Source organism: Cucurbita moschata, unplaced genomic scaffold (genome assembly GCF_002738365.1).
Source record: "Cucurbita moschata cultivar Rifu unplaced genomic scaffold, Cmos_1.0 Cmo_Scf00031, whole genome shotgun sequence".
Classification (NCBI taxonomy): Eukaryota; Viridiplantae; Streptophyta; class Magnoliopsida; order Cucurbitales; family Cucurbitaceae; genus Cucurbita; species Cucurbita moschata.
The window spans coordinates 2,044,105-2,059,763 of record NW_019268547.1 but is presented as its reverse complement, the minus strand read 5'-3'; the positions used below and the strand labels follow the sequence as shown (position 1 = coordinate 2,059,763).

General features: G+C 33.2%; 2 protein-coding genes and 1 pseudogene across 2 annotated transcripts; 2 read left to right on the top strand and 1 right to left on the bottom strand.

Annotated features, from left to right (window-relative positions):
* Nucleotides 1-894: 894 nt before the first annotated feature.
* Nucleotides 895-2,522, top strand: LOC111464883 (alpha carbonic anhydrase 7-like). The gene is made up of 6 exons (XM_023109158.1): nucleotides 895-1,012; nucleotides 1,099-1,316; nucleotides 1,398-1,607; nucleotides 1,688-1,852; nucleotides 1,971-2,024; nucleotides 2,349-2,522. Exons 1-6 carry the CDS (start codon nucleotides 925-927, stop codon nucleotides 2,418-2,420), a joined length of 807 nt encoding a protein of 268 aa, XP_022964926.1. The 5' UTR covers nucleotides 895-924; the 3' UTR covers nucleotides 2,421-2,522.
* Nucleotides 2,523-3,994: 1,472 nt separating this feature from the next.
* LOC111464882 (alpha carbonic anhydrase 7-like) lies at nucleotides 3,995-7,715 on the bottom strand. Its single transcript, XM_023109156.1, has 6 exons — nucleotides 7,611-7,715; nucleotides 6,407-6,624; nucleotides 5,372-5,581; nucleotides 5,131-5,298; nucleotides 4,452-4,505; nucleotides 3,995-4,211 (listed from the first exon to the last, which is right to left on the bottom strand). Exons 1-6 carry the CDS (start codon nucleotides 7,681-7,683, stop codon nucleotides 4,128-4,130), a joined length of 807 nt encoding a protein of 268 aa, XP_022964924.1. The 5' UTR covers nucleotides 7,684-7,715; the 3' UTR covers nucleotides 3,995-4,127.
* Nucleotides 7,716-13,364: 5,649 nt separating this feature from the next.
* On the top strand, nucleotides 13,365-13,473 carry LOC111464961 (annotated as a pseudogene).
* Nucleotides 13,474-15,659: the final 2,186 nt, after the last annotated feature.

Below are 15,659 nucleotides of genomic sequence, written 5' to 3'. Positions count from 1 at the left end.
ATTGATGAAGGAGAACCAAAGTTCTTTGATGAAGCCCTACAGGTTGAAGATTCAACGAAGTGGGAGCAAGCCAGGTGAGATGAGCTCACTTAAAAAAGATAATACGGGGGTGTTACTGAGTTACCTAAAGAATGAGAGCCCTATTGAACAAATGGGTGTTCCGAATCAAAGTTGAACCAAATGTCAAAAGAAGGTTTAAGGCTCAATTAGTAGTTAAAGGATATTCATAAAGGAAAGCCATTGATTATGCTAAAATCTTTGTTCTTGATGTGAAATTAAGTACTATTATTCAAATTTTGTTGAGTATTGTTGCATGTGTTTGCATTTTCTGATAAATCCTTAGAGTATGTGTTGCATGTGTTTGTATCGGAGAATTTGTACCTTGAGCAAATGATAGTTTTAATGATAAATCCTTGGAGCATGAGTTGTATGTGTTTGTATTTCCCGACCTAATTACTTACGACCCCAAACAACAAAAGAGAAATAATAACTAGTTGAAGTTTTTTTTTTTTTAAGTACGTGGATCTATTTTTGCAACCTTATTTGCAAGAGCGTCACTTATAAACGTGTGGGCGATCTTTGTTTTTGTCCACTTCATTTGATACCCATTCTCAATCTTATATGCACCACAACATTTCATTGATATCTTTTCACCTCAATTTTAGAAGACTCTCAACAAAGGACCACCCTGTTTACATGCATAAAAGAAACCGTACGGCAGCGCTTTGTTTCCAATATCCATTAATTATTTATGAATTCATTGCCTTTCTCCTCTTTTTCAAACTTAGTTGAACTTAACGATGGAAGGAACACAGAAGCTTCTGATTTCCATGTGTTCATACTTCAACTTTGTGCCTATAAATACCCAATTTCTTGGCTCTGAAATACAAACAAATATTTAACGAAGAAATCAAAGCTTTTAAGATGGAGAAGCTCTCTTTTCATGCGTTGTTTTGCACATTTTTGTGTGCCTTCCTTATGGTTTCATGGCCTGCAATGTCTCAAGAAGTTGGTAGGGAACCTATTGTGTCATATACTTTATTATGATATGAGCTTTGTTTGTATAATATTTAAATGTTTGTTTGATATTGCATGCAGAGGATCAGAAGGAGTTTGATTATAATGAAGAGGGAAAGAGAGGGCCTTCCCATTGGGGAGATCTTAAGAGAGAGTGGCATAGCTGCAAGGCTGGGCTAATGCAATCTCCCATTGATCTATTGCACGAGCGAGTTCGAATTGTACCCCATTTTACGAACCTCAAGACCGAGTATAAGCCTTCTAATGCAACTCTTAAGAACCGAGGCCATGATATTATGGTAATTGTTGTAATATCAACTTTGCTTATAATTATGTTTAAAGAATACCCATTTGAGTATGGATTGTGATGGTTATTGCAGTTGAAATGGGGTGAAGGGGCTGGCTATATGGAAGTTAATGGAACTCGGTACTTTCTTAAGCAATTCCACTGGCATTCGCCCTCTGAGCATACAATCAATGGCAGAAGATTTGCTTTAGAAGCCCATTTGGTGCACCAAAGCCCAACAGGAAGTGTTGCTGTCATTGGTGTTCTCTACAAAATTGGACGACCTGACTATTTCTTGTCTAAGGTAAATGTTCAAATGTCAATTTTTGAAGATGAGAATGATTAAAATTGTTACGTTCTAAATTTAACACTTTTTTTTCTTAGATGAAAGAGTATTTGGAAGAAGTTTGTGATACAAAAGAAGATAAAGCCATTGATTTGGGTCATCCGTCACAATTAGAGATGCTAAGCAGTTTATATTATCAATATATTGGCTCTCTAACCGTTCCACCGTGTTCTCAAAATGTGCTTTGGACCATAGTCAGAAAGGTTTTTTTTTTTTTTTTTCAAGTTAGATCATCCTATGTATATTCATATATTTATGTTTCACGAGTAATACATTTTTTTAATGCTTAAATAATTTTTATACATTTTTTTTTTTTTGCAGGTTAAGACGGTTTCACCTGAACAAGTGAAATTGCTTCGGGTGGCTGTTCATGATGTAAGCAATATCCATTGAAAATTTAGTTCTTAAATGAATTTTGAAATTTTTATTTAATCCTCTAGAATTTCTATTCAAGTATTTTCATATTCGTTGCTTTGATTTGTGTTCAGATATATTTATTTTTTTAATTTTGTAGTTAGATTTTACGTATTTAGTTCATTTATGGTAGCATTATAATTTTCAAAAACTCGATGATCTGATTTTGAACGGATTAAATTACTTGCTCTCAAAATTAACAATATTATACTCTAAAAAAGAAGAAGACAAAAACTAAAATTTTATGATATATAATATGGTTTTAATTGGTTTATATATATGCAGGACTCAGACACTAATGCGAGGCCTTTACAACCACTTCATGATCGAAGGATTCAACTCCGAGTCAAATCATGAGAGAAAAATTAATGTCACTTGCAACACATGAATATTGATTATACTTTTCTTTCCCAATACGTTGGGAAGTTATTTTTATTTTGTATTTGATATGAATATCATAAATTTATGATATATTCAATAATAAAAACATTTTTGTTATATTGGATAGAAGTTCTAGAGCATTTTTGTTATATACAACGTGTTTATTTCTCTCTGTTAAACCGAATGAAACTTTGGAAAGAACCAAATTGAATAAAGTTAAGTAAAAAAGTTATGAATTTGGGAAGAAAATAAGGCCAAACGGAGCATACATGTCTGGCCAAGTGGAGGACACGTGTCGACTTATTAAAAAATATGAAAAAAGAAAAATATCAAATCAGACCGAACCGAGTAGCCGTAGACCAAACCGAGTAGCCGTGCACCAATGTCAAGTTAAGAGCATGAGTACTCCTCTAGGCGCTTGACGCACTCGTACGTGGCTACATGCGTATCCTCCATTCCATCCATTTGTGGAGGCGTATTGGCTCGTTTTTCACCCTATTTGACACCCATTTCTTTATTATTCACATTAATTTAACTTGAATTGGGATCTATTAGAGAAATTTAAGAAAATTTGGAATTCCTAACCAATGGAAAAGTGAGCTCTTAACGCGCGCACATATAAGTTCTTCAAACTTTCTTCAAAAAATAGTTGTAGAGGTGGTTAGGACATACTAGCAATGCTAGAATATCTTGCCTATACTTAATTAGGATTGTAAAAGGGTAATTTTGATGATAACGCTACTTACCTAGAAAATTATTAAAATTCCCCTGGTATAAGTTTTTGGGATGAATGCTGATTTCAATTTATTTTGTTGTGCTAGAAGGGAGGATGGGATATCATGTAACACCCAAGCCCCGATAAAAAGTTTGAAATCTGATTTTCTTTTTAAAATTCAAACTTCCACCTTCTTTGAGTCTCAGCGTTCTTACTGACACACCACATTGTGTCTACCTCCCTTCGGAGAACAGCCTCCTCACTGGCACATCGTTCGATATTTGGCTCCGGTACCATTTGTAACGGCCCAAGTCCACCGCTATCAGGTATTATCTTCTTTGGGCTTTCCCTTTCGGACTTCCCCTCAAGGTTTTTAAACCGCGTATGTTAGGAAAGGTTTCCACACCCTCATAAAGGGTGTTTCATTCTTCCCAACCAATATGGAATTCTCACACCTTGCGTATTCTTAGCGTTCCATGCTTTTCGTTTAGCAATTCAAGGCACTATAGGTAGGTTAACTAGAGGAGAACCTTCCCTAGGTTTGTTAGTAATAAGCTAAAACATGGCTGAATTTGGTTTTTATGCAATTGGATTCAATGGGCTCGAACTAAAAATGAATTCAAACAACCAAAATGTAATCTATAGGATAAATCCTAACAAGACGAGCTCGAAAAGGTTTTGTGCAACTATCGAAAGAGATGGGTCATTATCGAAACATATTCAAATGATTTCAAAAGAGCATATCTGATCACTTTAAATTATGGATTAATTGATTTTAAGTAAATTGTACCCATCTTGAGTTCCTAAAATGAACGAGGTTTATTATTAGTTTTATTCATATTTATATATGTAATTCAAAATTGAAACATTATTCAAAGGTACAAAATATTGATATAAACATCGAAATACAAATGTGAAGAGTAGGAGTTGGCAAGATAGCCTAAATGGTGAACGAAAATTCGTTCTTGTCAAACTTCACTTTCTTTAGGCTTTTGGAGTTGCGTCTTTCGATCATAGATTGGTTGCAATGGTCTTGCATTAGTATCCGAGTCCTGTAATTATATATCGACTTTTGATATCAACACATATGAATGTATAAAATTAATACCAATTAATACCAATATGGTTATAAATTTGGCAATTTTTTCAAGGCTAAATTAATAAAAAAAATTAAAATATCTTTATTATCAATAACTTATTAAAAAAAATGTATAGATAATTTATAAGGTGTTGATGGACGCCTTTTTTTTTATTAATTTAATTTTTTTAATCTCAATTAATTTATAACTTACATCATGAACAGCTACTCGAAGTAGTTTCACTTGTTCTTCGGTCACGGTCCTCACCTGAAGTGAAAATAAATAAATAAAATTAATTACAAATGTATGATAATAATTTAATTTTAGTTTTTAGTTTTAAAAAAATTGTGACTATTTTCTTAATTTTTATTTACAATAATTTCATCTATTATAAGTAAATATTTAAATTTCCATAAACAAGAATATAGTTTTTAAAAATTACATTTTTTTTTTCAAAATTAAATTTTGAAACCATTTTGGAATATTGCTAACACTCAACAAAGAAATTGTTAATTTTTTTAAATTTCATAAACCAAAAATAAAAAAAATAAATATTAAAAGGCTACAAAACAAGATTAAAATAATTTAAAACTTGTCAAAATTATATCACTTTTTTTTAATTGTTTTCATAAATAAATAAATAAATAAATACCACTAGCAAAGAAAATCAAATTATTAATCTGAGTATTGTTTAACACGTAAATATATCTTATCTATGACTAATCCAATGTAACCCGATTGTATAATTCAAAAATATTGGTATCCGATCCAAATTTCTTACCTCTTAATTGAAAATATATATCTTAACCATGTGAGCAATTGAGTTATGTTCGAATTGACTAATACCTCTCAAATGAAATAATATTAAATTAGTATTAAACTCGGAGAATACCTCATGTATCATAGTCCACATTACACTTTCAGTGCATGGTGGAACGGTAAGCGAGCCCATATATCTATAATATCGTTTGCTGCCTATCTTTATCAGAGTTGGATCGATTACTCCGATTATTCTCTCCTCTTCATGGCTACCGGAGACAACTTCCAAATGATCTTTTATCTAATGGAAATAAAATTATAATAAGTATATGATTTATAATGCTAATTCTTGAAGATTATGAAAATATACTCACAGTTGATAAGAAATAATCAGGCTCTCCAATCTGATACAAGATTCCAATCACAGAAACCATTCCATTTGAGCTCTCATGGACCAAGTGAGCTTCCAGATCAAACTTCTTACCGTCAATGGTGTGCTCAGATGGTGAGTGCCAATGACATTGTTTGAGCTTATATTGCATTCCATTTACTTCCATGAATCCACCTCCTTCTACCCATTTCATCTGCTCAAGAATTCAAATATTTCACTAATGCGTTAATTATAACAGTCAAAGTCCACCGCTAGCAGATATTGTTTTTTATTTTGTTTTTCATTGGAGGCTTCCCCTCAAAGTTTTTAAAATGCGTAGGGAAAGGTTTCCACATCCTTATAAAGAGTGCTTCGTTCTCCTCCCTAACCGATGTGAGATCTCATAATCCATCCTCCTTCAGGGCCCAGCATCCTTACTGGCACTCGTTTCTTTCTCCAATCGATGTGGGACCCCTACCAAATCCACCCCCTTCAGATCCAGCGTCCTTATTGGCACACCGACTTGTGTCTACCTCCTTTGAGGAACAACCTCCTCATTGGCACATCGGCCGGTGTCTAGCTCTAATACCATTTATAACATCTCAAGCTCACCACTAGTAGATATTGTTCTCTTTGAGTTTTCCCTTTCGGACTTCCCCTCAAGGTTTTTAAAATGTCTCAAACCCATCACGAGCAAATATTGTCCTCTTTGGGTTTTCCCTTTCGAGCTTCCCCTCAAGGTTTTTAAAATGTTTAAGGTTTCCACACCCTAGGGGTGTTTCGTTCTCCTCCCTAATCGATGTAGGATCTCGCAGTTTTTCAAACGCGTCTGCTAGAGAGATTTCCACACTCTTATGAAGAATGTTTCGTTCTCCTCCCAACCGATGTGGGATAACATAAATATAACCATTACGGTCTACGCGTCCTTATACTAACATAAATTTAACCATTTGATATGTAAATAAGCTAGAAGATAGTAAATGCAAGAGTTCAATATCTTCTAAAAGGGTTGTTTTTAGAGTTTTTCGTCATTGATTACCATCATATCATGGCCTCTGTTCTTGAGAGTGGCATTAGAGGGTTTGTAGTTGATTTTGAGGTCTCCAAGATGCGAAATAACTTCAACTCTTTCATGCAACATATCGATGGGAGATTGCATTAAACCAGCCTTGCATGCATGCCACTCTGGTCGAAGCTCTCCCCAATGTGTCGGTCCTTTTATTCCATCGGATTCATAATCAAATGCTCTTTCATCCTCTGCATGATCAATGATCATATAATCATTAAACCAATTAAGAAGGGGAAAAGATATCATCAAGGGAAACAAAATGCTAAATATATAGCATAGGCTACAAAATTAGTGGATGTATTTGCTTACTTTGGAATAAAAAGTTGGAAATTTCTACTGGTATTTATCATAAATTTAGAAGGAAAAATAGCTATAGGACAATAAATCTAGTTTGTCCATACTCTCTTAACTTTGCTTTTGGTTTCTCCAATAACCCTAAAGACACTGTTCTTCACTTATATATCTAGAATCTTCTTCTAATTAGTCAACAACGTGCAACAATTCTTTCCTTGAACAAAAAATGTCATTGAGCCTCCCCTTTTGAGTAATCATCTATAAAGAATTTTCACTATGACTACACCTTTAAGGACTCCAACAAATAGATCTATCTCCTCTACCAATTCTTTATCCGTATCATTTCAAATAATTTTACTTTGAGTTCCCACATCGATTGGAGAGGGGAACAAATCATTATTTATAAGGATGCAGAAACCTCTTCTAGCAAACGCGTTATAAAGACCTTAAGGGGAAGCCTGAAAAGAGAAAGTCCAAAGAGAACAATATCTACTAGTGGTGAAATTAGGCTATTACAAATGGTATCAGAGCCAGACACCAAGCGGTGTGCCAACAGGACATTGAGCCCCGAAGGGGGTGGACACCGGGAGGTGTGCCAACAAGGATGTAGGGCATCCAAAGGAGGTGGATTGTGAGATCCCACATTAATTCGAGAGAGGAACGAGTACCAACGATGACGCTGGGTCCCCGAAAGGGGTGGATTGTGAGATCCCACATCGGTTGGAGAGGGGCACGGAGCATTCTTTATAAAGGAAAAGTCCAAAAAAGATAATATCTACTAGCGGTAAGCTTGAGCTCTTACATTTATCATTATCATCTAAGTATAATTAAATACCTTTAAAACTTACAAGGAAAAAACAATGTAATATAAATCTCTCACCAACTTCTTGGGATTGTGCCTTAAATGAAAGCAAAAGAATGCAAAAGAAGAAAGAACACAAGAGCTTCTCCATGTCCTAATACGAACTGAGTTTGATCTCTAGAGAATTTACAATAAAGTGTAATTTAAGAAGATGGGTTTAGGAGTTTTGTGGTATTTATAACATCAACTTATAATGTGAATATAAGAAGAAACATTATGAACCTTCTCATTTTCTTCAACCACTGTTTGTTTTTCAGCGAAAAGTTTGAAATTTTGGGAAGAAAATATGAACTTTTCCACTCAAGAAAAAGACATTAATTAATTTCTAATCATTGATTATTGAAAGCAAAAATGAAGTTCAAATAATTCAGGTGGTTTCCGTTTCAATATTGTTTTCCACGTTCATTTAGTCAATGATGATGATATGTTTTGTATTATTAAACTAATATAAGAAAGGTTTATGTTAATTAATTTTCTTAATATTTGGTGTTGAAAATTTAACCAAACTGCATAGGTTAAAAAAATGAAAAGAAAAGAAAAAAAAACAAGTTGGGCTGCTGTTCGAGATGATCAAACGTTTGATTATGTACCCAACAAGAAAATTGACCGAATCTATGAACCAACATTTTGGTCATAATATATTGTAGTTTATGTTGTCTTTCAAACCTATGATCAAGGACATTAGTTGTCTGTTACTATTTAGAAACGAAAAAGTTGTACAAAATGTGTTTTTTTTTTCCTCTAAATGAGCTGATTTGAATATCAGTTTTCAAATTAGGACCAGTTTAGTCTTAAATTACAGTACTTCAAAATTTAGAAAGTTTCTATCAAATCTTCGCTTGGGTTGGATTGGATTGAAAGAATTTTTTAGACCAATTCAAAATTTAGGTTGGTTGGATTGATAACCTAACCCTCACTCAACTCTTATAATTCGAGTTGGGTCAGTTCGAATTTTCGAGTTTTCGAGTTCAATGTACACCCTTACTCTAAACTAAGATTGTTCGTATGTTGGGTTGGGTTGGGTTAGGACAATTTTTAGACCAACTCAATGGTTTTGGATGTAAAACTTTTAAAACAAAACGACCATTATTAAGTAATGAATCCAATTCAACCAATAAAAGACCAACTCAATGGTTACCGCCATAGCTACCGATGTAATTGGAGGGAGAAATTTTGGTCCATCTCCTTTTCATTGGTCCATAATTCATTGTTTTTATTAACCGAATTAAAATAAAATTAAAAAAAAAAAAGTAAATATAGAAGAAAAGGAAGTAAATAGAGAGTAAAATGAGATTGGGTGAAAAAATTAACACAGTAAATACAGAGAGTAAAAAGAAAAGTTTAACATGGTAAATACAGTAAAGGAAGATTAGGTGAAAAATTAACGGACAAAGAAAAGTTCAACAAGGTAAATACAGAGTAAAGGAAGATTTTGTGAAAAATTAATAGAGTAAATACAAGGAGGAAGAGGGAAAATTTAACAAAGTAGATGCAGAGTAGAATGAAGAAGAAAAAAAAAAGAAAAAATGGGAGATATAAAATTTGATTAAACTATGTGTCCGTGTAATTCAAGAATCGAATAATTTGGCCAAAGATAATTGTAAACATAATTAAAAGAAAAGGAAAAGGAAACACATAGTAAGAGGAAATAAAAATTATGGTAAATGTTAAAGAGATTTAAATGGATGGCATGAAAATGAAATTATAACAAATATAAATAAACCTTTTAAGACTTTATTCATGGAAAGTCTCTAATATTTGCATGAAGTTTAATATATGGACTAACGTAAATTAGAGAAATCATTTTATAGAAGTTCGAACTTGAAATTGATGTCATGAACTTATATAGATTGACTTGGATTTCAAACGGCAGGATCGAACTTGCATTAAGAATAAATTCATGACAACAACTTAAGTTAATCAAGTAAGTAGTCTTACTATAGGATAGGTTAGAAATTGAATGAGTTACAATTATGATGTATGAATTATGATGATGTATGAATGGTATCATATAATGTCGTATACTAGTATATGTTAATGTACAAGTTCTGATGTTGTATGAGCGACGTCGTATGATGTTGTATACTAGTATATGATGATGAGTTATAATGTTTGAGTTATGATGCATGATGATGTGCCTAATATATATATGTGTATGTGTGTGTATGTATTCTGATGCATGACGTACTTGATATGCTTGATGCACTTGATGGTGATATGATGAGTATGATGATTGCATGATGTTATCTTAATATGACGATGTTTTTCATATTAAGCATGCTATATGATAATGAGTGTCATATTGCATCATGTCAATAGACCGACATAGGACACAACCTTAATAGCATGAAAATGATGTTAATATAAATATCAAACGAGCATGTGTTACTTATATAACAAAGAGATAGACTAGAGGGTTGTGTCAGAAGAGATGTTATGATGTGATTTAGAGGGACCACATGCATGTTGTATGTTCATAAGCATAGTGCTACTACTCTTAGAGATGATGAGTGCGGATGCGCACAATATGATGATGAGGATGTTCATGAGGTGCATGATACCAGGGGTTCCGTCAACCTCCGAACGTCACTACAGATTTGCTTGTTATAGAGGGTCTAGGGGGTGTGTGAGTCCACCTGAGGATTCACACTCGCACATGTGGATCGTGTGTAGGGAAGTATTACACATCCGTAGTTGTCTGAGATTGGAGGTCACCCTTAGATGAGATAGAGCTAGGTCACAAGAGAATGATTGCATGTGTTTGCATTTGCATGACCCCTTATAGTGGGGCCGTTTACTGTATATTCTTTGAAATACTTAGGCCGCATTTTTTTTAAGTAAAGGCAAGATGCACATGTACGGAGGACAGCGATATCGCGAGCAGAGATTGTGGCACGTGCCTAAGGTAAACTCATATTTAAATTTCTAGTCTTAGGTTAGAATAGGTTTTGCAATTCATTATTTTAAATTATTTTGTATTTGTTTTTATTTTCTCTAAATTTTAATATTTCGTATTTAAACACGTAAGATCATGATCATGATTGTATTTTCTAGGGAAGAAGAGGGTATAATGTTTTCGACATTTATACTATAGATGAGGTTTTCTTCTAAGAGTTATATTTCTCCATTAGAAATGAGCCTGATACATTACTAGTGACGTAGAAATTTAGGGTTGTTAAATATTTATTTAATTTATTGTTTTAATAATAAAAGAAAAAAAATCATGAGCTCAATAGAAAGTTTTTAATTTAACTTTTTAAACCCAATATTGAAAGTTTGAAAACTTGAACTGTGATCGATAATAATCTCTTATGGCATGATACTCAATGTGTTGGAATATTTTTCGGAACGTATTATTTATTTATTTATTTTTGTCTGAAATAGCCTAATTTATTTTCTAATTTTCTTAGGTACATATGAAAATAGCATTGAAAAATATTAAAATTTTAAGAATTAAATTATTTTTCAATCGTAGAGCTAAATTAATATATATATATATATTAGACCAAAACACATTTCACTTTACAAATATTATCACATGTGAAAAGTGATTAGAAAAATTCTTAAATAATGTTTTTCACCTGAGAGAAGTTATCCAGTGCGGAAGGTTCTAAGAAGATCCGATCCATCTTAATTCAATTTTGTATCCATTAAAAAAATTAATTTTATTTAAATAGTTTGTACTTAGCAGCCATTGATGAAATCAATTTTGATTTTAAGTGACGATCAAATTTCCTTCAAATTGAAAAATCTGTCATTTCGGAAAAAATGGTTTTTTTTTTATACGTTAAATTTTAAGTTTAGTTTTAAATTTTTAAATTTTCATTTGTACTGCACATGAATTATTTGAATTTGTGGTTTAATAGGTCTCTAAACTTAAAAAAAAAAATTAATAATTTTTTTTTTTTAATTTTTCTATTAAAAAATTTTAAAATTGATTTGGGTTAAATGCAAAATCACAAACATACAGTGTAAAATTTTAACATAGCTTGAAGTGTAAAATTTGCATGGCTCCGAATTGATGTTCTAGTGTACATAATTATATAGAGAAATAAATGGAAAGAAATATAGGATCAATGTAAAATAATAGATGGAGAATACTCGAGATGAACCAACGATTAAATTAATTAAACAATGAAGACGATAAAATAGATAGGTCATAAGTCAAGAAGATGATAATAGTAGATTCACCGAATCTCAATTCTCATATCATGACACCATTGTCATTGTCTAGTTTTGAATAACATACCACTCTTATTATAACAACCTCTAAAGGAATTCTAATTATTCCCGCTTCAAAACACCTTTTATTTATATCATTAATTTCTAGTCTAAATTACTTTTCTCGAACATAAACTTATATTAAATATTGTAAAAAGTCTAATGGCTAAATCAATCCCCTAATAAAAAGTTTTGTCATTATGCTCGCCTAAGACTAAATCTAAACTCATGGAAAAAAAGTCGGAACATATTGTATAAGTAAAGGAAAGACGAGAAAACTATTTGGTGCTTAATCCTCTCTCCCGCTACGATCTCAACGTTTACGAGCCTTGAGTCTCTTATCTCTCAAGCACCTCCTTTGAATGCCAAAAAAAATGTACATCCTCTCGAGAACGAGCTAGAAAAAGAAGTGTATATAGAAAAATCACTATAGCAAGATCTCGAACACGCGCCTTGAATCATGCCTAACGTCTCATTATTTTCCATCAAATCTCTCTAATCTACTCGAAATATTTTAAAAATCGACAAAATAATGCTAATAATCTCTTGAATCCCACGATTTAAACCTTAAAACTAGCATAAAATAGGTTCTAAGACATTGATTCTAGGTAGTTCAACCATTGAGAACGCATAATTCATATCAGCTAAACTATTAATCATTTATTCAATGAATAATGTAATGGGATATTTTAATGTGAAAAAGGCTTGACCAAAGAGTTTGGTAGAGTTAAAGAAACCATTCCATTTTCAATTTGAATTAGGACATTGAAATCAAACTAGCTTGATGTATAAGAAACATGTTAATTGGGGATGATATGTTTCCAACCACTCCGATGAGGTTTGATGTAACATCTTACCTACGTTTCCTAGGGTTTTCATTGTTTATATGTAACAAATATATATTATAAAATGCATAAATTCATCTTTCTCAAGATTGGACTATTATTTGGATTTAAAAATAATCTTAGCTTCGATTAGGACTATAAGCTTTCAAAATTAACAAATGTAATCATCGAACTTTGAATGTAATTTTGATTTACTTCTTCAAATTTTGATATATATATATATATTAAAGTTATTTCAAATCAATGAAAAATATGTATCACAAACTAACACGAGTCCTTCTAGAATCTTTATCCTCACTCACATACATCTTAAGAAAATACGTAGTAGATCATCCAATATAGAATTGCTTCAAGTAAAGCATGTTTAACGAAGGAGTTCTTATGATTGAGTCACTGACAAGAAGGTGCACCTTGTTGGTATAGGTAGTAACTTTCAATTGTTTTAAGTCTTTCTTAGTCATCCTGTCCTTAAGATCATTCTCGTTCGGATGTGGTAGTGGTTAATTCATGTACCTCTTCTTTACTCAGGGTGTCACATGTCTACTAGCTTCCGCCTTGATTTTTCCCGAACCACATCTTATTAGGAGAGGCACCGTGATATCATTTATAACAACCCCATGTCCAAGATTCAAAATTCGGATTCGACACCGGATGGCTCCAACATTTCCCTGCATCTCCTACGACATGGTCCTTACCATCATCACTAGTTTGTCGGGATTCAGGAACATTTGATTAAACTGGAACGATACAAAGAAGATTAGCATGATCCTTATGCAATGACGGTACACACATATCAAGAAATGATTCAAATCTTAAGCATAGGTCGTTATATTGTCCGCATATGTTAACTATCACTTCATCATTTCGTTAGATCAATTAACGTTTAACTCTACATAAGAATCATATACCAACTAAATTCAAATCTCAATGACAAAAAGTATTAGCCTTCAAAACTAAATGACCAAATAGAAATTATTTAGCTTAAATTCGAGGAATCAAAAATGTATATTACTCAACATATTTTAAAGAGAAATTAGAATGGATTGTTATATTTTTACCCCCTTTATTTTTAAAATAGCTACCATGAAGAACCAATTTGCCTAGTTTGAACTTCTCCCCCTAAGAAAAATCATTAAAAAATCATTGAGTATTTAAAGCAAAAGAACTCCGAATTAGGTAATATATGTTTCAATATTGTTTCAAATGTTCATTAAGGTCAACCACGAAGAAATAATTGGTGTCATTAAAGTAATATCGTAGGGTTTCATTTTCTTAATATTTGGTGCAAGAAATGAAACCTAAAGAAAAGTGAGTATCCATGACATCATACTCAACCCAAATTAAGGGGAGAGAAAAAAAAAAAAACTGTCACGAATGGGGAAAACGTGCAATTTTGCCCCAAAAATCAGAGATATTGACATTTTCGAAATAAAATCATATATTGTTCAAGATCATGACCTTCAATTTTTTATAAACTGAATAACATTAAATTATCAATAAGATAATACAAATTATTATGAAAAAATAGATCATTAATTACGATAATTTATGGCATTAATTCCAACCACCTAAGATCACACCACTCACACATTAAATTTAAATGAAAAACAAGAAGAACAAAAGAGAATAAGGAGAAATATCCTGTATTTGCTACCTTGATGAGATTTTGTATGTAGATTTTTGTATGCTTACCCGGAATACTTTACTGCTGCTTATATTCAATTATACTATGTTGGTGGTTGGGGTATTTGTGTTTCTGCGCTTCAGGTTCTTGATGGATGTTATTGCATCGTTGAGCTCGTGTGACTGCATGCATAGTTAAACATACATAAACTCCTGTTGATTGATTGTGTGAACTTATTCTATGAATGATAAGTCTAGGGCGTACCCTTGTAGTGACTGAGTTAGGTTTATGTAAGGGACCCTCCAAATATTGCGTTAAGTGGTATCATGAGGGACGACTAGAGGGTGAAACCCTTTAACCCCGGACTACAATAGACTCGGGAATTCATGATTGAATGAATCGGGAAGCTAGAGCCCCTATCAAAACCACCTAACTACCCTTGAGATCTAGAGAACTACCTCAGTCAGAACCCTGAGACAAAGTAAAAAGATTTCTTAGTCGATAGAAGCTGATATAGTGTTTGAGGACCTTCCACTTCCCTTTCTACTCTGGTGTGGTACCGTCAAGCTAGGTGTCATGTTGGTTAGGCTCGTGTTACTTAGTGGTAGGCCAACTACATTACATGGTGCATCCATCCTATGGTAGGACGTTGATTACACAGATAGGTCAAAATTACCTACATAGTGGGTCTGTCCTATAGGAGGATGTTGACCACGTTGGTGACCTGTTCGAGCTGGCTTGTACCAAGGGTTAGCACCCCCAATCGTTAGGTGACTTCATGGCTTGTGGGATATGTTCGCTAGCTAACTTTTCTATGGACGACGAGTAGGTTAGTTGTCACAACTAAAAATTTTTACAATGAGTCGTGACTCAAATGACAATGTGGATGCAATGTGAATGTAAGAAACAATGGAAAAGATATCAATACGAAAAATCATTTATTTCAAAAGAAGAGAATTTCAAGACTGACGCCCCAAAACATGCTTTCCTCTGTGGCAATCCATGTATCTCAAACACGCCCTCTCTCTTAACTCGTAGCATCATGCACCTGAAAAGGAAAATGTAGCAAGGATGAGTATAAAAATTATACTCAGTAAGCCACCTACTCGTAGGCTCTCATCGCGTTCTAGGCTTAAAAGATTCTCACGGGCTTCTTATCGACTCTAGGATGTTTGGTTCTAGTCTTATCCCCTTGGAACTTCTAGTTCTCTGTCCTTTCATTTTAAATCGTGAGAGTTCCTTATGTCGAGCTATGAATGACTGGTGACCCTCTACGAGGCGTTACCTCATACATGACGCATATGAGACTATATGGTGTCTTACCTAGGGGGTGAACTGACGTCTCCTAGGTCCATGGAGGGGGGGGGGGGGGACCCC

Bases quoted from the DNA above. Each gene is read 5' to 3' on its own strand.
- LOC111464883 (XM_023109158.1), top strand. From the start codon at position 925: ATGGAGAAGCTCTCTTTTCATGCGTTGTTTTGCACATTTTTGTGTGCC. The intron at 1,853-1,970 runs GTTTTTTTTTTT...TTTTTTTTGCAG, and splicing joins TTTGGACCATAGTCAGAAAG to GTTAAGACGGTTTCACCTGA. The intron at 2,025-2,348 runs GTAAGCAATATC...ATATATATGCAG, and splicing joins TTCGGGTGGCTGTTCATGAT to GACTCAGACACTAATGCGAG.
- LOC111464882 (XM_023109156.1), bottom strand. From the start codon at position 7,683: ATGGAGAAGCTCTTGTGTTCTTTCTTCTTTTGCATTCTTTTGCTTTCA. The intron at 6,625-7,610 runs GTGAGAGATTTA...TTGATCATGCAG, and splicing joins GGCACAATCCCAAGAAGTTG to AGGATGAAAGAGCATTTGAT. The intron at 5,582-6,406 runs GTAATCAATGAC...ATTCTTGAGCAG, and splicing joins ACAGAGGCCATGATATGATG to ATGAAATGGGTAGAAGGAGG.